The sequence below is a fragment of the Buteo buteo genome, chromosome 2 (assembly GCF_964188355.1).
Source record: "Buteo buteo chromosome 2, bButBut1.hap1.1, whole genome shotgun sequence".
Taxonomy (NCBI): Eukaryota; Metazoa; Chordata; class Aves; order Accipitriformes; family Accipitridae; genus Buteo; species Buteo buteo.
In genome coordinates this window covers 59733509-59757143 of record NC_134172.1, presented here as the reverse complement: position 1 = coordinate 59757143, position 23635 = coordinate 59733509, and the positions used below count along the sequence as shown (strand labels likewise).

The 23635-nt window shown below is 40.4% G+C and overlaps 1 protein-coding gene across 4 annotated transcripts in view; it reads right to left on the bottom strand.

The window, feature by feature from the left end:
• Positions 1 to 23635, bottom strand: part of ELMO1 (engulfment and cell motility 1) — a 322964-nt gene that overhangs the window by 223946 nt on the left and 75383 nt on the right. For all 4 annotated transcript variants that reach the window (XM_075056741.1, XM_075056732.1, XM_075056760.1 and 1 more), the window contains 2 exons: positions 21158 to 21208; positions 11144 to 11313 (listed from right to left, as the gene is read on the bottom strand). In XM_075056741.1, the coding sequence (XP_074912842.1) occupies positions 11144 to 11313; positions 21158 to 21208 (221 nt within the window). The remainder of the gene's footprint in view (positions 1 to 11143; positions 11314 to 21157; positions 21209 to 23635) is intronic.

Genomic DNA, 23635 nt, shown 5'->3' with positions numbered 1-23635 from the left:
GATTCGGATTCTAAGAGGCCAATCTACACACCCAAACTTCAGTGTGATTCTCTTGCTTTCCTAGTAGCTTTCAAAACACTTGGCTCCTAGTTGCAGCAAGAGGTCTCACGTACCCCACGAGGTTTTTTTTATTTTAGGCATTTCCTATTTTTACCCCCAAGATATACACTGTTGTGTCTCATTGGTAAACTAGAAGCTATGGCATCATATTACTATATTCAGAAAACTGGAAGCCAAATATTGGGGGGAGGGGAGCAGGGGGAGGGGGAGCAGGGGGGACAAATAATAAGTGCATTTGAAAGCTGTAGCCCACTAATCACAATTTGCAAGTCATCCTCCTGCTAATAACTGGCTTCAGAACTGCTGATTATGCTACTAAGCAAGCTGAAGAAAGAGACTATCAATGGTAAAAATGGTATCCAAGATAAATAATTCTTTTTAAAACACCACTTAAACAAACAAACAAAAAAATTTCATCTTCTACTTAACTCCTTCTTGTGTCTCCTAAATATATTTCACAGTTTTATTTCAGAGGGTTGGCTGCTGCTCCACATCGGGCAGACTCCTGTCTAAAAGGAGAACAAAGAGGTCCCTCCTTCCTCCCTGTCCCCTCCTCCCCAGGTCTTCCCCCTCTGCACTTGTTGCCATGTCGTTCAGCCCACAACAGCTCTAGCACTCCAAGCTCTCCAACCGCTGATTCAACTCTCTCCCAGAACCTGGCTAGATTTTATTTATTTTTTTTCCTTTTGGTATAGCAGTAACTTCTCCCACCTTGCATTTTCCATTCTGTTTATGCATAAGTAATGTTGCACTTTCTACAGAGACCACGTGAGTCTATGTACAGAATCTTTTCAAGAAGGACCAGTCTCAGGGAGGGCAGCTTTTGGGCTGGCTTGTGTAACCATCAGGGGAGAAAACACAGAGAGTACATCACAGGAACAGTGGTTTGAAATCCTTCATTGCTAGCTGTGAGCTGCAATACTCATGCCTGAAGGTAATGATGGCACAGTTTACCATGTATCCAAGCACAGATTGGGCTACAGCCTAGTTCAAATGAGAAAAGTGACAAGATTTTGTTCTTGGGATATCACGGCTTCGATTCTTTTATGCTACAACAGCTATCTGTGTAGCCAGTAACAATGAGTAAACAAAAAGCACCCTGATGATCGGAGCACCTTGAAAAGGGGAGAAAATTACCCTCAACATGCTTTTAGGGGCAGAAAACTTCAAAGCATTTCCCACAGTAGGAGATCCCAACTTCAGCAGAATGTCATTCCTGAGCTGCAAACAGAGCGCTTCCTTGCTGCAGCAGACTCTGCTAAACCCTAACAAGAACAACCACCACCACAAATGGGTTTTGTCATCTCCCAAATGTGCATGGATCCAAGCAACCTTATGCAGCACTTGCCAGCAAAACTTCATAGCATCCTTCTGAGCCCATATTTTAAAACAGCTGCTTTTCATCCAGGTGCTGGCTTTGGCTAAGCAACAAGTAAACTTGAAATTGGTGCTGTGCCTGTCTGCCATCAAAAAGAAACAAGCGTGGTGTTTGCAAACTGGTAGCACTTCAAAGGGCAAACTGAGTTTTGTCAGATTTTTCACAACAGGCTATAATCAGATGCATTTTCTCCATGACTGAGCCCAGGGATTAAAGAACAAACATCTGAGTCCTAGAACAAAACATTTAGACAGCGAGACTCTTAGCTTTTACAGAACTCTTATCTATCTTGAGTTAACTGGCAATCAGTTAACTTGAGGTCAGAAGATGTGCAATGTACAAGAAAATATAAATTTAGAATAATATGGAGAAATAATTGAATCATAAAGGAATTTTCTGGTGAAGCAATACAAAGACAACACATTATGACTTGAGAGGAAAGATAACCACTGTGTTAGACTGAATAATTTCTACTAATCTCTGTTGTTTTGGGAAGTGTGATAAGAGCAGCAACCAATCTAGGACATACAATGTTGCAGCAACATGGTCCAGGATGATTATAGATAAGACTTTTACAACTGAACAGCTGGAGCTGTTATCTAAAGGTGTGAAGTGCTATTTTCACCCCATCATCAAACCAAAAACCTAATACAGAAGGACAAGGCATGAGCAGGAGTTCCTCTCATATTCACCCACAGACCACGCTAAAGTTACCACTGAAGAAGTAGCCAAGCTAACTCTTCCAGCAAGTCAGCCTGGAAAGGAACAAGTATCGTCTGCCACCTTCACCAGCTTTCCTCTTTATATATGTATATATATATAAAAAACTGCTGTTTCTTTTAGAGCGCTGACTATGTGGTAGCAACCAGACAGTTCTGTAAAATGCTTCCTGGGTGAATTACCACAGGTATGGTCAAAAATGCTGAAAGCCTTACTGATCTAGACACTAATTAGATCAATACATTTTTTTTAATTTTATTTTTTTTAAGAAACCATCCCTCAATTGCAGTTGCACAGATGGGAACAAAATCATGGCCAAAACACAATCGTTCTGAGGGTAAATTAAATAGTGTTTGTGAAAGGTTCAGATACTAGAGTGGTGAATGACAAAAACAGACAGCATCTTTTATACAGGGAGAAATCTCAAAACAAATGCCAACATAATGCAAAATAAACAATAACAACAAGTTACCAGTTGGTTTAGACATTTTGCTATCATAACACATTCCCTGTTTGGCCTCAAAGGAACTTTGTGATACATTTCCAGCTGAATCCCAAGGAGCAGCAGTTCCCTTTGGACTTCCCCAAACCACACAGACTTAATACTTACTCAAATACTGCAGGTTATGTCACGAGCAGCTTCCAGCGGACACCAGCTTAGCAAGGACCCGACCAGCTCAACTCCTATCTGTTCATGTCAAAAATTGCTATACAAGGACCAAAGATACCCCAAATCTAAACCCCAGCTGGGCTAACACCCAGTGTTGTCTGCACTGGGGAGAACAACTAAAATGTCGTCCCAGTGTGGAAGCCAGCATGGACCCACCAGAGTTAACCAAGCCGAGAGCTAAAGCAGTCACACCACTTCACTGCAACCAACTTTTCTAAGCCCGCACTATTTAAGCACATGCAGAGTAGGATAAAAATACCACTGAGGACAAAAGCTTTTCATGCAGCATGGCCCCGGTGAGGGCCATTATTAGCAAAGGTGGAAGATGTTCACAAGAACTTCCTCCTCTACAGAAAAACTGATGGGATGGTGGATGAAGGACCTGCTAACCACATTAAACGGGTATTTGGCTACTACTTTTCAGGCAAACACAAGAATAGCCCACATTCTGGATAACAGGCAGTGTTTAGAAATATGACAAGACAAATACACAGGAGTACATATTTCTGGCTTCTGTCTGTATCAGGTGTGGCTATCACATACAAATGAATTCTGGGAAACTCTGGCCAGGAGGTTGAATAAATAAATTATTTGGATGAAATCTGAAAAATTACTACTAAGCTATGCGGCAGCACTCCCACTCCTCACAGCCACCACAACATCCCACAGCCACCACAGTGCAAGAGATGAAAACATCCTGGAAAGTCGCAGAAGTGGAGATTCTAAGCTCTTCTCTTTATTTCTGCTGGTTCCTCAAATACTACACTTTTGTCTGGAGTTAAAAACAAAACAAAAAAAATTAGTTTTGCTCAGCTTGATACTCTGAAGAACATTTGGAAATATAAGTCCACTGCTGGAATTACTTTTTATCACATTTTACAAGAGTGGTTGCCAAACAAAACCCAGTAATACTGTGTCCTCTCCTCTTCCCTGTTCCTGTCAACAAGGTGTTGATATCACCACTTAGCAGGGGTCATTTAAATGCTAATATTCTTAAACACAAGCAAAGTAAGAAAAACAACCCTGGAGAAAAAACATTTAGGATGGGGGGAGTGCAAGGAGCAGCAACTCTCCCTCTCTTCCCTCCAAAGATGTGATTTTTGATGGTTCAATCTTGCACAATTAGGCTTTTATGTAAAACATACAGTGTGTGCTACACATACGTAAAGGATATACAAGAAATTGTACTTATGTGTGCTGAGAGGGAGGGTAGAATGCAAGCCTGAAGACTTGATGGGAAAACAAACCCAAAATAGAGCAAGCAGGAGAAAAATAAACCAACAAACAAAGCCACCCCACAAAGAAAACCTACTCCACTTCCTTCCTGTATGGGAACTGCACTGAAAGAGGGGGCTGCAGCCCTTTCTCATTCTCCTGTCTTTACCATCTCCACAGTGGTCTAACAGGATTACCTGTTTTTATATACTCTTTTGGATTTTTGCCTCATAGACAATAGTCACCCTCTCCCGACATTACAGAAGCACTAAGAAATGAAGACTGCGTAAAACGCCCATTGGACAAGAATTGATTTTGGCAGCAATGTCAAATTAAGTAATCTATGCTTTCAGGTGAAGCTTCACAGGAATGGCTGAGCCTGTCTAATAGCCCAGTGCTGTCAAAAATACAAATTATTTTCTTCCCTCCATAGGCTAGCTTATTTTCTGACAGATTAGCAAACTGAATTGGATCACTGAGGAGTCAGACAAGCACTGGAGGTGACCAAGACAGGGAGCAGGTACTACACAGCCAGTAGCCAGGAAGGGTGGAAAAGGACTACTTTATTTAGTGGCAAAGACCTACTAGCTTAGCATTGTTCATATCTTCTGAAAATTCATTTTCCATTTACCCAGCGAGTTGTGCTTGCACAACTGTTTTCTGGGGCAGCACTGTGAGCTCAGTCAGGGAACTGAACTGGGTTAAGAAATATTGTATTAAAAGTAGCCTTTACTGTCACCTTTAATAGTCTACATCAGTTTTCCAGTCCAGCTTGCTACAAACAGTACTGGCATAACCCTTCAGATGAAGCAGGACAGGAACAAGTGGCTGTGAGCAAGGGCTGTTTAAGTGTTTTGACAGCACTACTGAAATACTCATCAGACTGGGATGGAAAAAACCATTAGCAGGTATGTGAGCAACTGTCCCAAAAAGCATGTTAAAGTCGGAAAAACTCCAAACCAATCTGTCTTCATTTTCCACTGGACTGGTATACAGTATTATCTCTCTAAGACAAGCCAAGAGCTAGAATTTCACTGAAGAATACAATTTGTCCTTAAAGCATGCACAATTGCCGCCTCAGAGACTTCCAGCTGTACAGCAGCCAAATCTGGAACTGCATGTGTTCAATAGAAGACTCCTCTTAGTCTACAGTCAAAAAGCATGCAAATACACTTTTATCTAGAAGCTTATGTGAACCTGATCTAGTTGCATTTATTATTTCCAATACAAAGATGACAGAATTTAACAACCATCCCAATTTAAAACAAGTTTTTCTCTCCTGTCAGTGCACTAAGCAATTACAAGTCCCTTAAAATAAAAAGCAGGCTATCTGCAACCACGTCCGAGCAGCATTGACTAGCATGCTCCTGTGCCACGGCTGTACTACAGTAAAGCTGCTCAGCACAGCCATATTGATGAAGCAGACCTCTGAAGAACAACCTTCTCAACAGCAGCAGAAACAATTCTGGTTACTGACAAGACAGCTAGGATTAGCATAGTCTCAGTTTTTTTGCAAAAACTGCATGTTATTTCAGCCAAATGACAAGTGACAGAGACCGTGATAACACCAATAAAAAAAAGAAATACTGAAAATTCTGCATAGACCTTTTCCTCCCAGTCATGAGATTACTATTATTACTGGCAATGACAAAAATAAATTTAAATTCCTTTTATTAACTCTTTGGTCTTTCAGTATTTATGGTTTGTGACTGAAATTCTCCTTTTCTTACTTTATAAGGGACTATGAGGGGTTTTTTTCCTTTTAAGGAAGGCTGAGAGTCTGTCCCAGTCACACGACTCTTCTGATACATCAAGAAAAAAACCCACCATATCTTTACCAGTCGCCTTCTACATCAGTAAAACTATCTATACAGCCATGATTTTCTGAAATATTAATTCTGGGCTAGACTCTGGAATACAGCTCTGAACGAGCAAACTACATTATCTCAGATGGAAACATGATCGTTTCTTCCAGTTTGGTACCTAAAGACATTTCTCTTCAGTCATTATGGTAACTAGGACCTCTAGCACTGCTCTCCTTCTGCCTCATTTTAAGGCATTGCACTCTAGGCAGGGAGCAGCAGGAGCACACCCTTACATTTCACTTTTACGTTGTCTGTACATCCAACCAGATGGACTGCATATTGAACTCCCCTTAATTAGGCACAAACTGGGCTTCAGACGAAAAACTAGCATTAGAAGCTCTATGGAAATCTCTTTCTGAAAAGTCTCTTAAAAGGTAAATAACTGTGTGTGTGTGCACACCCACACCCCTCTGGTGATACAGATGCAGAGTCTGAGAAATGATTGGACATCATGGATAATTATAAAATGGAATAAGCATTTAGTGGTTCTTCATGACTTTACCCGTCTTACAGTCTCTGCTATAATATATAGGTCACCCGAACCTTAAAAATAAACATAAAAATGGGGGGGGGGGGGGGGTGTCCTCTTTTTTTTTTTCCTTTAGTTAATAAGAGACTCATAGCATGCTCTGGAAGCAAGAATGAGCCTGAAGGAAAAACAAAGATGAGCCATCTCAATCAACAGGATTGAGATACATGTGGACAGTTTCTAAGACATGTTGCATCTCTGCCAATGTAAATATATTCATATAGACAAGATGCACTCTCCATTTCACCAGGGCCCCATGCAACCTACAATCTGCTTACCACCAGCCCCTATAGTTTTGTCCCAGTACACAACACATCTACAGTTCCTTTGCTCTAAGCAGCAGGCACTCAAGGAGATCTGGCCCAAACTATGGTACCTACACATAGTATTGAAACCACTTTTGAAAACATATGCAAAATTAAAAAAAAAACCTCTCTCAATTTGTTATTTTTCAAGCTATATTAACAGTAAGAAGTGGAAAGGCTATTCTCTAATGCATTCTAATTTTCTTCAATATTCAGGAATACAACATACGGAAAATTAACTAGGAAACACTGTTAGTTCTTGTCAACTTCTTATATTACTACTTCTTTTCATCACCAGCAAAATGAAGCAGAGGTAACTAAAAACCCAGGGATTTACATTCTCTTACTTTGGTCACTGTACTTTTATAGTTATCAGCTTCACTGAAATAATAAGTAGCACAATAAATAAAGCCAACTATAAATAAAGCATAGGTCTCTTCCTCGGTGAAAGTTATATAAAAAGCTGGAGTCTCACTTTCCAGAGGCTGCCCACTAAAACTTATTTACACGCTCAAATTATAACTTAAGATCTGCCCCGAACATGAGTCCCACGTGCAAAGAAAACCTCAGAGCAACCTTACACGGAGCATGATGCTACTTTTAATGAGCACTGCCTGCCCCTTTGGGGAAAATAGAGAATAAAGCTTGAATTAACAAAATTCATCGATTTCTAGCACAGCTGCACCACACCGTGAACAGAGGCACCACTCAGCCTGGGCTTACTGATGCAGGGCTGTCCTCAGCTGCGTTAACCCACAGGCAGCTGGGAAAGCACACAGAGGGGCTCCTTGCAGCACAGCAGCAGCCACCCCACAGGGGATGTCCCATTCCCTCTGACCCCCACAGAGCCTTCGTGCCAAGTCTCCAGGTTGCAATACCAGAGCAGAAACAGGCACTCTCACGCTATTTCACAACATGACTGCTCTCAGGTTGTGGCTCAATGATGCACCTAGGCCAATGTAATGGTTTGTAGCCACAAAAAAGGGTCTTTTCTGCATCCACTCATGCCCGCTTCCTCTCTTGCTTCTTCAAGTCCCAAACCAAGCAGAAAACTAACTGCAAAACTTTGCAACCAAGTTAACAAGCTGGATTGGCTTTATGAAGCATCTGGACACCAGAACCAGGCTCCGGAAGGAAGCAGGACTGGGCTGGAGAGAGGGGATTAACTCACAAGGAATGGGAGAAGAGGGTGGGAGCTGGATCTTCTCTTAGCAGCACCAAACCATTAGGGTTCTCTCACCTGTATGGTTGCGTCATAGCCTCACTCAAGCAAGGCTGGCTCAACAACAGTAGCTCAAAGGTGGGTAAAATAACTCCACAGTGAAGATATATCTTAAATGTATCTTTACAAAATGTTTTCTGTTCTAAAACTGGGCCATCAAAGAAGTTTCTGCCCTTCCCTGAAATTTCTGGCTGCTCAATCCTCCTCCAATACTGTCCCCACTTTGTAATGCTAATATAATTATTTGGATAGGTCCACCTATGGACACCAAAATGATCAGAGCTAAAAATACCATCAGGGAAAAGAAAGTGGCAGGTACTGGGGCAGGGAAAAGGATGAAAAAGAGCTTTCTGGTTTGAAGCATTTTTGGTGACCTGGTCAGCAGCAGAGCCTACAAAGCCACCCTGCTGAGGGTGCACAGCCCAGGGTGGGAGCTAATGGCAAGGAGGCCTTCAGCTTGCTTTGCCTGTGCAGCAAGCATCTTGCGGGACCTCTTATTAATGGTATTGCAGAGGGTCCAAGCAAAAACAGGAATAGAAAACATAGGAGGACAATTGACTGACTCCAGTTGCTTTTCCTTGACAGCCTAGGGTGCTCGAATGGCTGGCTGTCCTTGTCCCACTCTCTCCTCCATATATTACCCTTCTTCACCTCCCACACACACCTTGTTCACCCACAGGCCATTTTAGGAAACTGTTTTGTTGTGATAATGAAGTAAAAAAACAAACCGAAACAAAAATCATCTTCTGAGGAAGTCATTTGTCTGTTGGCTTAGCGTGCTGAAATAGCAAAGAGTTACAGACCCTGAAGTGGGAGGACAGGATCAATAGCTTGAAGTCAGACAACAAAGTAAAGCAGCAGCACCACAGCAGGCTTAGGCTGCCAAGTCTGTGTATATTAGGGTTTGCTCCTTTCATTAAATCTCAAGTTCTATTAAATATGTATTTATCAGCCAGTAATGCACAGTATAAAAGCAGAAGGGAATGTACAGCATAGCACAGATGTCCTTGCTTTACAACTCCCTTCATAAAACCAGACTTGGAAAAACCCGACCTCCAGACCCCCTCAGAAGCTGCAGAACGTCTAGGCTGCTGAACACAGAAAAGACTGCAGTGACTACTGAGAGTTTATCAACACATGAAGCTGCTGGAAACTCTCACAGTCTAAGTCTTTGTTCAATGCCCAAACTAGATAGCATTTCTCCCCACAGGCAGAAACACTGATAAATAGATTAGACAGGTAGACTGATCAGTGCATCTTTGGTGATACATTACACCAGCTAAAAAGCAAAATCTGAAATCCCTCTAAATGCAAGCCATCAAAAAAAAAAAAGGCGCAATAGACTTTGCTCCTATGTCCAGTTTACAAGCCTGCTGTGTGGTTTGAAAACTTATACCCTCAGCCAGGAATTACTACTAGGGTGTAATTTGCTGAGCAGTTCTTTCAATAGTGGTGCTGGCTTAAGTAGTTTCCCTCCCAAATAGTTATTTTTAATCCAGACCAGTCTCCTACAGCTTGGCCCATCCCACAGCTGCAAAACAGTAGTACAAACACATCCGAAGCATGAGGAGGGCACTTGCTTTAGCCTTGATACAGCTAAAAGAAATGCTTGTAAAAAATGGGAATGTTCCCTGTCTGTTTCAATAGCAAATAAAGTGCTTTATTTTAAATACCTTCTGCAGCTAAGTTAAACAACTTAAATAAATCCATGACAAAATTAAGTACAGAGGCAGTGACTTGTAATTTGCTTATGTTTCTGATCTTCATAGGCACATGTGAGCCTGCCCATTCAGTATATTTTTTAATTAGTACAGTAACTGGGTGTGCATTTGTTTACATCAACTTAAACCTGTCTTTGGTTTTAAATTTAATTTGATCCCTAAACAACAAATATTATATGAATATCAGACTAATTGACAAATTTGATAAAAAAAAATTATAAAAAACCCGCTTCTAGTTAAGTGGCATAATATGTGCCACAGACCACATCACTGCAAAAAATAAAGACCATAACCCCAAAACACTTAAGATGAAACCATGAGCTATTGGAAATCCAGTATGTAGCTGAAGTTAGGCAAGAGGGATTCAAAGTCCAATAAACCATTGACCACAATAACAGGCAGGGATCAGTGGCAGCGTGCTTTTACATTTTCCAATCTAAGGACTACTAAATTCTAAAAAGTACTTATTCTTTCTGTGGAAAATTCCATTATATCTTGTGTGGCATCATCAAAGACAATTTGTGTTCCATTTCAAAGTCCACTTACTACTTTTGCTTTACCCCCTAAACCATATAAGGGAACATGAGCTGATTTGTGAGGGGATTTGGACTGATTCAGCAATTGACTTCTGAAGTCTGGTCCACAAGACGGAACACCCCCAACAAATACGAAAGCTACTTTCAAAGCATTTTCCTTCTCTCAGGAAAGGGTGCGGATATTGTTGATTTGTTTACGTGTAGTAGAGGTTGACACTGACTACAAACACTAAAAATCTTACTTGAGCAAAAGCCTACTTGAAATAGTAACTGTTAGAACATAATCTAATAGTACAACTATCCAGTTGATACTTTTCTGTAGTACCCTCCACATTAAGCCAATAGACACTTACTCAGGACTACAGTCCTGAATTTTACCAATGGTGAAAATTGGTAAAATGTTCTGGTAATGAATAAATGTATTTTCAGCAGTCAGATTTCAATTTTGTGTCTAAAAGCCATTGCCATTTGAAAAACCTCAGCCAGAATTAAAACAATAAAAATGGAAATAAAGTAAGCACTGGGTTTTGCTCCACAAGTTCTCAGTAACATGAAAGTTACAACACAGTTTTCAGATGACATGACTTAAATATCAGCCTTTGAATATACTATCAATGATTTATCTAAATTCCAATGGGTAGAGAAGAAACTAGGACCAGTCTCCCCAAAACGTCATGGCACAGAAGGTACTTGTGACTTCCTACTTTGCTTACCCCCCAATCCCCATCAGCCCATTTTTAGGGGGAATTAAAAAAATATTCTCACTTATAACGGATATACTATTCTAGCAGCCCAGAACTTTTTAGATGTTTGATTTTATATTTCTGTATACAATTTATAAGATTATACTTCAGGCACTCAGAGAGTGAACATGAAAGCACCCGATATGGAAGGAACTTCAGAGCTTAAGCAGGATACTTACTCTGTGCCGCTTTCAACCATTTGTGTTAGGAGGGAAATGCCATCTAGGTTTATAAATTCTTGGGCAAATGTAACATCCCGTGAGTAGTTGGCTAAGTCTTTCAGTGCTTCTAACTTCGCATCCATACTAGAAGACTGGATCCTCTCATGAAGCTGCTGTGCATTTTGAGCCTAAGAGAGAAACAAAACAAAAACAACAAAAAAGCTTTTGTTACAATAGCAATAATGAATAAAACCTTACCACAAGCAATTTCCATGTTTAATATTAATAATAGTTACTTGCATGCTCAGAAACGAGTAGCTCACATAGGAACCACTTTTACAAAACTGTATTACTCATTTATTAGTCCATTATTACCTATAATTATTTGGATTGTTGCAGAATCATTAGCAGAGCAATAGACAGATATCTCATAGTCTCAGGCAAAATGTAAGCATTACAGAAGACAGCCTTTGGCTTGAGGAGCTTGTGTGTCACATCAATAAAAGTAGAAACAAAAATAAAACAAATTGCATCAGACAATCTCAGTATACTAATGGCAGCACTTTTTTCCTTTCAACACTTCTTCAGTTTATGCATTTCTCATGACATTTAACAACGAAGACCATATACTGTCCTAATCAGGTTATATCAGTAGAGACCAACTTCAGACCTTCTGCTCCTTCCTCACCCTCTTCCTTTTGTTCACAATCAATTAAAAAACTTGCACACTCTCTTACAAGGAGCATAGGAATAATTATTTCCCACATAACACTATGATATTATCACTCATACATCTTTAGGCAAGGTCAGTCCACACGGATTAGGTCATTTGCCCATTAATGTTTCAAATACAGGATGAGACAGTGAAATCCAAAATGAACACTGAAGATAAAAAGCTAGAGGGATATTTAAATAATGCATATTAAATTGTCTCTGTCCTTAGCCATACAAATACTTTAGAAGACATCTCACGTTTTCAGTGTGATGCTTTCACTTACCTGAACACAATACCTAAAAGCTTCAGTTAATAGCTAGCTAGCCAATACTCTTCTTAGAAGAATAATCCTCACCACTACACTTGCAAAATTCAATTTCCTAAAACTCACTTCTTACCTGCTGTCCTGGTCTCGGCTGGGATAGAGTTAATTTTCTTTCTAGTAGCTGGTATAGTGTTATGTCTTGGATTCAGTGTGAGAAGAACGTTGATAACACACTGATGTTTTCAGTTGTTGCTAAGTAGTGTTTAGACTAACTCAAGGATTCTTCAGCTTCTCATGCCCAGCCAGCAAGAAGGCTGGAGGGGCACAAGAAGTTGGGAGGGGACACGACCAGGGCAGCTGACCCAAAGTGGCCAATGGGGTATTCCATACCATGTGATGTCATGGCCAGTATATAAACTGGGGGGATTTGGCCTGGAGGGATTGCTGTGCCAGGGCAGCTGACCCAAAGTGGCCAATGGGGTATTCCATACCATGTGATGTCATGGCCAGTATATAAACTGGGGGGATTTGGCCTGGAGGGATTGCTGTGCGGTAACTAATTGGGCATTGGTTGGCAGGTGGTGAGCAATTGCATTGTGCATCACTTGTTTCATATATTCCAATCCTATTATTATCATTATTATTATTTCCTTCCTTTCTGTCCTATTAAACTGTCTTTATCTCAACCCATGAGTTTTACTTTTTTTTTTTTCCAATTCTCTCCCCCATCCCACTGGGTGGGGAGGAGTGATCAAGCAGCTGCATAGTGTTTAGTTGCTGGCCGGGGTTAAACCACAACACCTGCACTTAATGAAAGGTGAATGAGAAGCTATGTGTCATTAGGAAACCAAATTAATAGTAAATTCTGCTGAGAGATATCTTCTCTGAGATTATGCTTATTCTTTCTCAGCTGGAGAAGAAAAACAGAAGAAAAGGCTCTGCTGACAGACAATTCCTTTTCTGTTCAAGTAATGAATATACTCTTCACAGAGATAGTCGTCTCTGCAGATCAAGATTCTGAAGTAGTAGACATTTTTAGTGCAAGTGAACATTTAAACAGGGAACACAGTAAAAACCACTACCGTGTTGTTACAGATACAGCTTCCTATCTACATAACTTTGTTGCACAAACATTAATAAATTAAATGTCCCAATATCCTCCAAGATCAGCAAGGTTTGTTTCTTCCCATTTACACAAAGAAAAATTAACACATTGTCTCCAATCAGCTTTTGGCCAGAACCTATGTGTGAGGAGTATGTATGGGGAGGAAGTGTCTTCTAGTTAGTATGACTGTGGTTAACAACTTCTGTTAAGACCCATTGAAAAGAAACAGCTTATCTTTAGTCCTGAGCTTTTCTGTGCCATAGGTATTGGGTGGTGCAGCATTAGCAGTTACATTATCTATAAAAAGGCAGAATCCTGTTATGCAAAAGGTCTTTCTGCCACCCTAATTACCTACTCTATCAACAGGTTTGAGTTGTAATGGGGAAACAATGGCTTATACAGTCTCTCCGTAATGGTAATGTCTGTCCAAATGGTACTAAAAGAATATTTTCTCAAACTTAAGCAGCTGGTAGGCTAAATTGTTTGCCAAAGCCTATGGAAGAAATCAAAATAGATCCCACTAGCTTCCAACTTCAGGATAACTACAGACTACTTCCTCCAACCCTTTTCCTTCATCAGAGAGGGTGAAGGAAGTTTTGCTAAAGTACTGCTGTATAATCAGCTACAAAAATTCAGAGCAACCACTATTATTACCTGAGCCAGCAGTTCAACAGCTAACTCCTACCTCACCAAATGACCTCCTTCATTGAGCTGTTTCTACTCTAGACTCCCCACTATAACAACTCAGGAAGACTCAGAGATACAAAGCATCCTCAAAACACTACTCTTTCTCAGAATACATGCAATTTCTGAATTCCTGCCCATCTCAGTAAATAAACACTTCGGAAAAATCTTCAACACAACCATAGCAGCTGCATTCCCCCAACTCTGGAAATGGTTGCTCAAATTTAACCTTAAGCTCATTAAGATCTGTGCACATGCCTTCTTCCACCTGCTATGGTTCTGGGAAGTTACCGACCCCACTATCTGCCTACTGAAGGATACAGGTCTTCCAGCTTTTCATGGGAAGTGGGTCATCTGAAAGCTCCTGGACTCAGTGAAAATGAAACAAGTAGGAAAGATGAATGAAACACCTGGTTCAGTGTGACTGAGCAGCTCTCCTGAGCTGCTCAACCAGTAAGTTTGAGTGGGTGGAACTTGGGCAGCAAGCACATTACAAGCATGGAAAGAGCTAACCCTACCTCTCACTAAAACCGAGAACACCAGTACAGGGACGTGCATTAACAGCTCACCCACACTGCAGAACAGCAGCATGAGCGGGACCAACCTATTGCCAGAGATACGTTAATCCTCTTTCCTCGGAAGTCAGTGAAAGCTTTGAAATACACCACACTAAAACCAAAACATAATCTTAGATCAGAGACAGCTTGGTCCCCTCTACAGAGCACAAAAATCTAAAAAGCAATGTCTCTCTGATACAAAAGTGATTCAGCCCTGTTTTAAGCACAGAAAAGAGAGCTTACTAATACCACTGGCTTTATCTGACTATGCCAATGCTAACGCCCCATCAGCAAAGTTTCTAGAGAGCTGTACTTTCCTTACATTAAACAAGTTTTGCAAGACACTGCATCCAATAAACCTTGCTCCTTATACTACCGGAAAAGAACTGATAATGGCAGAGCAGATCTTGATTAAAGGGGTAAACAAATATTTGTCTCGGCAAGAGTGCTGGTACATGTCTCACTGGAAACATGACAAAAAGTAATATTGGCTGTTGTCATCACAAGTGCCTGATGGGTGAAAACATTGCTTCAGTGAATACCATGCAGTTCTCACAAGCCTCCTAGTTCTTGTTGCCATAGCACTCATACGTGGTTATGGAATGTACAGCTCACTTATGACTGCATTAAAAAATGAAACCCAGATGAAATATGCTCCGAGTGCTTACCAGGGAGCTATTTTAATGATTTACAATCCATCAGTGGATGGACAGAGGGCACAGCTCATTAACGCAACAGCAGAGCTAGCTGCCATGTCTCTGCTTTTCCTGAAATATCATTCAGTAAGAATAAATAAATATATAAAACCTACCCAACTGAGAACCTTTATGAGGTAATTAGCAGAAACACGGCTGTTCAAGTAAATGAAAGACAGCATTAACTGCTCTCCTGTTCAGAAAGGAAGACAGGAAGCTTGTAAAATGTGTGCTGTTGAAGCCCCAGCATTTCAAAAGGCTGTCAAGAGGCATAAGCTGCATGTCTAGTCTTAAATGACTTGCTCCAAGGACAGTCAGAAAGATTGCCCTTAGGGAGTAGCAGTGCTTAAAAGGAGCAGCTTGATGAGATTGTCAGCTTAAAAAGAAAACTAATGACCTAAATCCAAGATGTGACTTGCTTAGAGACTGAAATAGCCATTTGGAGGTTAGGAATCCCAAGATCATCCTAACAAGGGATTCTACTGATCAAATTATCATTTCTTTGCCAACAAATACTTTGTGCAAACTTTGAAAGCAACTTATAACCTAGACATATGCAGGGTTTCTGTACAGAATACAAAATGCAGCGAGCAAGGACAGGAAGGAGGACACAGATTCCAAATGCAACCACCATCAAAGATTAACGTGCTATGGAAGAAATTTGCACTACTGATTTAAGTTGCTGTTTTGCCATTATGTAATCAGTTTTCCTCTTTATCCTTTACAAAAAAGCAAATAAAATACGAGTATTCTGGTCTTCCCTGTAGATAAGTTAGTCACATTACTCAACGTTCTGCAACTACCAAATACAGTTTTGTACTAACCAAACAGGTGCATTTCTGTGGTTTAACACTGTGGTGGTTTAAACTGCTGCCTTTTTCTGGCTTGTTACTGCCACTTCACCTACAATTGCACACACGTCAGAAAGCAATGGAGGAGTGGACACATTACATAATCATCATTATACGCAAACAAGATTCAACAGATCCCGCAATGCTGACTAGCGTCTGATGCCAGGTAAGCAATGAGATTCCACTTTATTAGTAAAGACATTAATTGTTAACATTTTTACATTCATGCTCAAGCACAATTTCTACATCTAAAGCCCTGTGCAAACATAATACACAGAGCAGTGCTACGTAATCACTTTACACAATTAAGGAGGAAGAAACAGAGAAACAGGGAAATGGTCACGCCTAGAGTCACGACTAAATAAATGATAAAAGCATTAGAGATGCACAGCCATATGTATTATGTAAATATGCCTAAAATAAGTTTATGCAATCAGTAGCCACTTACGAATGAGAAGCAATTTTTCCTCTCGCTGCATTTGAAACAATCCCTTTTGTTTACTATTCAAAAGGGGAAACCTGAAAACATGAGATTAAACCTTTATCTATAAAAAGACAAAAACCAACTCCACTTCGCAAATCTTTCTCTTGTACTACGAGCAGACAAATAAAAAAGTGGCTCATTGACTTCCATGGTCAGTGCTCCTGGTATAAGGTTCAATAATAACTAATTCACCATTACATGATAATCACAGTCATAGGCTAGACCTGCAAATATTTATGCATTTACTGAACTTCAAGAACATTAAGACAGTTGAGCATGTATTAAAGCAATTGTAGATTAAAAATTACAGACCAGATCCTGAAACTTTACTTAAAGATAGAGAATTTAGATGCATAAGTAGAAATGGGTTAAAAAAACCTTTACACTTCCTTGTCTGTGTAGAACACATATAAGTAAAAAAAACATGTTGCTCTCATCCGTAACAGCATTCAGGGAAAATACTATGATGACTGTTAATGAACACCCCTGTTTACATGATTGCTCATGCTAGAAATGCTAATACAGCTGCCTAAAAACAACTTACAGGTTTGAAAACTCAACCAATCTCCAACCAGGGGATCAAAGGAAAACATGCAACAAAAGCAAATGATCAGGCACCATAAATACCACATTAGAAAAGGCTATCTATTGACTCAGAATTTAAGGTATACAGTTCATGAGCAAGGCATGTTTTTTACATGCACAAGAAGCTACTTTCAAATAAACAGTGAGTGCTCAAATAATCAGTTCTGTTTGAAAACCGATAAATTAAAAAAAAGAGGCCAGTTGCTTCAGTTTAATTTTCCCAGTATTTTAGCATCCTTTCAAAATGATGAGTCATTTGAATGAGGATTTGCAGGATCTGATCAAAGGAATCCCGCAGTTCAACACACTAAAAGGTTGGACTCTGCTTGCTGCATTGCAGGACACAACTGTCCTTTCAGAACAGTCTCACACTCGGGAGCAATTACAGCTAATTTATTTATACACCTACCCACCATCCACTGGAATATGTTTATCACAAAACAGACAATAGCAATCTGGCATTTCAACTGTCAGGTATGTTCAAATACAAATAAATGTTGCATATGAAAGTTTTGATGAGTCCCTTCAGAAATGCAAATGGACAAGGGGGGAAAACAGATCATAGAAAACTGCAAAAACACACAATAGCACAAAGAATTGTTAAGAAAGATGATAGGAGAAGTTAAAAATAAATAAGAAAGATGATATAGGAACAAAGATAATATGAGAGAAATTCAATCTGTACTCAAGTTTCCTAGGAAACAGAGTGTCTGTGTGGCGAGTGGTTTATAGAGGAAAAAAATAGCATTGTTTAGAAAAATCAGCCTTTCAGAGAATCACACAAACTTAGCAAACAGACCCACAGATACAAAGAGGCAGTTCTAATTCCCACCAGGCCTAGACTGGCGTTTGCAAAGTTTTAACTCAAGTTTAAAATAGACACATTGTAAATCTCTGAAGGCAAGCATTTATAATGGCTTTAGCAGCACACCGTAACTGCAGTTTTGCCCTTGCAATATTAACAATGATTTTCAGAAAAGGCCCCTACATACACATGCAAAAAAAATTGAGATTAAAAAAGAGAGAGTATTTAACATTTAGATTTGGGGAGTTAGATTTCAAATCCTAGTTTTAAAAAAGCCAACGCAAAAATGCTGGTTTACTACTTCTAGACAAAACTACCTTTTTCCCCCCTCCCTCCTTTTAATCTTTAATAGTACCTGCTCTGGGTACATGAGCAATACACAATCTGAGGCTAACAACAACAGAACTCAAAAAGATTGCACCTCATCCTTCTCACCCAGTTTTCAGTGACTGATGACATGCAACTGTGAATGGGTATAGCCAGACTACTGGCTGTCATGGTAGTAAGCTGCATGAAAATTAAGAACTACAAAATCATTTTAAGTTCATGCAGCCTTCTGAACTGGTCAAAAAGATTCTTCTCAACTCTTCAAGAGAAAAAAGTTTCCTCAAAAGGCTTGTGAAGTTCAGGACACATTTTTTTTGCCCACAATAGCCAGAAAGTAGGCAGCTCAAGCCTCTCTGGAACTACATGGACACATCCCAGACACTGCATAATCCATACGTGGCTCCTCTTAATTTCCCTCAGTCTTCCTCTCCTTTTCTAATTCCTCCACCTCTTCAAAGAGCATTTTTTGTATGATTTTCTTTTTCTGGGGGAAAGGGGAGATAGTTTCAGCTTTATACTGGTGTATGATAGATAAAAAAGGGGGAAAAAAATTTCAGAATCTTAATATTTTCACAGGATGAGAAAAATATTTCCCACCCAGCTTTAGCAACTAGGAAAGCATCTTTTCCTAATTTGCAGGAGTATATAATGCAGCCTGTTCTTCACATTATCTCCTCCAACTACTGTTGCTGTCCTACACAATTTCAGAGGAAAAATGGAAACAGATGGCCTGTTAGCTTTTCAGGATAAACGACAAGCGTTGTGTGGGTCACCAGACTGAAACCCACAGCTTGGAAGTCTTTAATCTATCTACCTTAGGTACCTCTATGATGACCACTTTGACAGTACCTTAAAAGCAAAGATACTATTGTAGGGTGGGAATATGCAGAACTTCATTTTATGTCTATTTAAAGAATACAAATACTCTCTAATCTGACAAAAAACAGTCTGGTCCTTCGAAACCTCCTCCCAAGCTACCTCGTTGATTCTGGGAAAAAGTTAACAAAAAGTTTCTAAAAAGTCAGAAAATTTGAAAACAAGCACTGGTTCAGGGATAAATATCAACACTGAAGACTAGAAAGTATCTTCTAACAGGATGGCTGAGTCACTCATAACCGCAGGCCAGTGCCAGAGTGGTCCACAATTTGATAGGTAACAGGTAATAAATACCTCAATATCCTAAGGGCCCCTGTCTTGGCTGACTGACCCTAAGGCAAGTCACCAAAGAAACAGAACAAGCAGAAGAAAGACTTATGCAAAGCTCCACCTTCCTCCCCATAGGCATTAGAAGAAAGTGTTCTAAATCCAAAATTTGCCTTTTGTGTTTGTAGGTCACATTTCCAATTGCACAAGTGATCATGAAGACAGACAGCCAGCCATTTCCACAGAGCAGTCGCAGCACAGCCTCTCTTCAGTTTTGCATGGTGCAACTGGTTATGGATTTTGAGACAGGGAACAATTCCATGAGTCATCTAATGCTGTTGCTGCATGCTGTGGTTACACAAAAGAATGATGCAGTGCGTTTGAACCACATTGGTTCTTGATGAACCACAGATGTTGTCTTGATTTCATGAGATCCCAAGTCTGAGCAGTAGGTAGCCCTTTTTCAGTGGAGTGGATATTTGTTCTTAAGAAGTCCTGAAGGTTAGGAGAAGCTGATGCTGGGGGACTATCTTTTATTCTTATGACTCCAAAGCTCTGTATATAACGGCCACTGAAAAAGATGATGAAGGATAACAGAAATCTCTTGTCTTCACCCAGCTGGCTGCTGCTTAGAAGTGCTTTCTGTTAATAAGCTACACTCCTGTAGATTAATATTGCAGTCACTTATTTAAAAACTTGAGGCATGTGTATGTTTCCATTTTGGCTTCTTCAATTTCCACTTATACACAAACCTGCGTACAAATTCAGTCACCTCATAAGTCCAATATAAGCTATCATCAGGTTAAGCAGGCTGGGGAGGAGTGGAAATGCACATGATGCCTGGAGAACCTGGGAAGCTAGTGACAACATACATTTCTGTTTCTTTACCATGAGCCTAGGCCCTACTAGCTGAAAAGTGATACATCCAAAAACACATCCATAATCTCCGTGTGGCTTCCATCTAGAAGTTTTCACATTTTATGGCAGAGTAACCAACATCACTCTTAACAGGTTCAACAAAAGCCAAAAGTTAAACCACCACAGCTCCGTCTTAGCTGTTAAAATGAGCTGCAGTACAGGGTGGCAGAGTTTGGCCATAAGAATGCTTCGAATCTGCAGAAGCTAGAACACCACCATGAAGAGGTAAACCATTTTAATGGCACACTACATTTGTCAGCAAGGAAATGGGATTGCTGCTGCCTTCGACATACATCTTCTGGGACTAATAGTGGCTTTCAGCATGTGGCAACAGTACTGCTCAACTCAGCAAGAAAACAGGCCATTAACAAGGCAACCGGCAACTCTGCCGTGCTTTTTGAGGAGCTGGCAAGGAGGTGGTGTTGAAAAAAAAATAAAATGAAAACAGTAAAATCTCAATATTACAGTTGCTGCTCACTCAGTAGAAACCCAGAGAGCAGGAAAGCTCTGACCTGAGCTGCCCAGCAGAGCTTTCTGTGATTCAACTCCCAGCCCTTTCTCTTGGGCAGAAAAGGAGCAACTTGAGTAAGGCTGCAGTGACAGCAGGGAAGCAGAGATTATCTTGGACATGAAAGCTGTTCCCAGTGGGAAAGAAGTGAGAGACAAAAAACACCCAGTTGTACTAACCCTATCACCAAATGTCACTCAGAGATACCAGCCCTGCCCCCATAACTCAAAAAAAGAGAACAAAGTCATCTTGTGAGCACACCATTATCCTCCTTTAGAGGAGGATTGTGGGATACAGTGTGGCTAAAGCTTAAAAATACATACGTCAGTTCACAATGATTTACTAATCAAATCTTCACTTTCAAGGGAAGAGAACAGAACAGTAACTCACTGGAGATGTTGTTAATCGAAGGATCGCTCCATTTTTTATTTCATTACGATTCTGAAAGAGAAAAAGCCAAAAGGTTTTATTTAAGACTCACAAAAAAGATGAAACATGCATTGAGCAGAATGCCACACTAAACCAGCAACGGTACTTTCCCCTGTCTGCATGCAAAAGCTTCCCTCTTTCATATGTGAGCTAACATCTATACAGTATTTTCCCCACCGAGGCATACTAACATTAGCTTCAAGAAATAGGTGGCTGTTTGCACGATATTTAACAAATCTGAACCCTTTCAAGAATGACTTCATGTTTTTCAAAGTTTAGCTTCCACTGGCAACTTCTAAATACTTCTTTGAAATATACTATCCATGGTGTCTGGCTCTGGTATTGTGCTACATAGTTGAGGAGTTCGTAAGTTTGCTGAAACCTGTCATTAAACATCTGCAGGATTCAAAATTTATCCCACTGGCTCTCCATTTTCTATAACAAGAACATGCTGACTTAAACCACTGGAACCAACCCGCTGAGCTCTGCCACCACGACTTTGCATTCTCCCTCAAAGTAAAAAAAGCAGCACTGTTAGCAGTAAGTAAAGTTCAAACATGCTGTAAGTCATTCTCCTTACCCGGCTGGCAGAAGGAGGCAGCATTAAACATTTTCTTTTGGTTAAGCTCACATAATGTGTTCAATTAAACTAAAGCTATGGGTAGATGAAAAACCTGCCATAGCATAAGCTATGGTGTACGCTTACAGTATCCTCACAACTTTGTGGTCAGTGCCCATGTGCACGGTCTTCCCCTGTGGTAAGCATAGGGGAGCCTGCCCATCTTTCAACAAGCTACCTCCCATTCACCACAGGTTAAGAGAATACAGTACCTAGTGCAATTAACACACTAGCAGGTACCGACTGTGCACAGTGCAATGCACAGTCACAACTTCGTTCATGGTTCAATAGCTTGTTCATGGGCTGATACCCTAATTTGTCATAGGCATTGGAGGAATCCCTAACAGTTTGAGAGAGAAGAGCTAATTTTCTTCTGAAGACCACATTGCAGGCTTCCTGCAGACTGGTGTTTAGCCAAAAAACACCTGAAGGTGTATTTCTTCTCTGGAAATTTTACCCAAATTCATTTCATCCTTCTTGCTCCCATTCTGATACATCTCAAATCCAAAATGCTAAAAACAGGACAAATCTTGCCTGAAACCAGGTCAAGTAGTCCCAAAATAAAACTCCAGTACATTGTCTCTTTCTTGGTATCTAAGTCATCTGTGGGATTGGTTCTAGCTACCTACAAGATCATTCTCCACCCACAGAGACTTCTTCACTCTATCTGAAACAACTGAAGTGCCAGACAACACAGGGGGTACAAGGGAGAAGCTTTTTTACGGCATCTTTGCTTACATATGCAGCTAACTCATACCAGCCCGCAGCAGTCTCCTCCTGCCAGAACAGCCTCAGGGAGGCCAGCCAGGCTCTACTCAAGAGAGGAGCAAAAAAGGGTGAGCAGCTAAATACAGGGTGACTTCCCACAGCACTAACAAAGTGCCAGATTTTCTCCTCTTGTAGTAAAACAGCAGCAGACCCAGCTATGTTTCATCAGGTCTAAGGAATGTATATAAAGTGGCAATAGTGCATTTGTGTGGTTTAATCTAAATCAGTGTTGAAAAAAGCCTCACTTTGCAAACAGTTGTGTTAAACTGTTACCACCTCGAGGATTTGTGGAACTGGATAAAAGTAATTGGTTTAGGACAGACAGTCAGCATAGGCTAAATCTACCTCCATCAACAGCTTAGACTAAGCCACTGGACCTCAGCTGCATTAGGCCAGAGTATGTGCATGCACACATACACACAGGGTTCCATCAGTTTTACTTGGAAGGCAGCAAATCACAGCATGCAACGATAAAAACAGTTAGGGAATTGGACAGCACTTAAACAACTTAAACCGTACGAATCACATTCAGAAGTGAAAGTTCACCGATAGCCTTATGAAAATATTGGACCTAAGTAAATACTGTTCTTAAACATAAATAAGAGCACACACAGAGGCTTACCTTCTCAGCAGCACAACTTTAAGCTTAAAGTTTCTCATGTTTCCTGCTCTAATTAATATGAACTACCAAATCAGATGTACAAATGAATTTGTGGTTTAAAAAGTGAAGTCACTTCATTTGGGCCACAATAAGCATCTCTGCAAACACTCTCAGTGCAAACCCAAGAAAGATGGTGGAACCACACCTTTGGGAGCAGGGAAGTGGTGCGGGGAAAGAGAACAGGGGAAGCATGAGGAGGAATTATACCTTCCCTTTTTGGGAGCAGCAAGCTGTCAACCACAGCCCGAATTACATTATTCTGCAGTTGCTTCAGGCTGAAACCATGCTCCACAGTTTGTTCAATTACAGTAGTTTTGTCACAAGCTGAAACCCTAACCCATAAAAAGTTGGGCTTAACCTGATATACTCTCTACAGTGTCATGTATGCAGG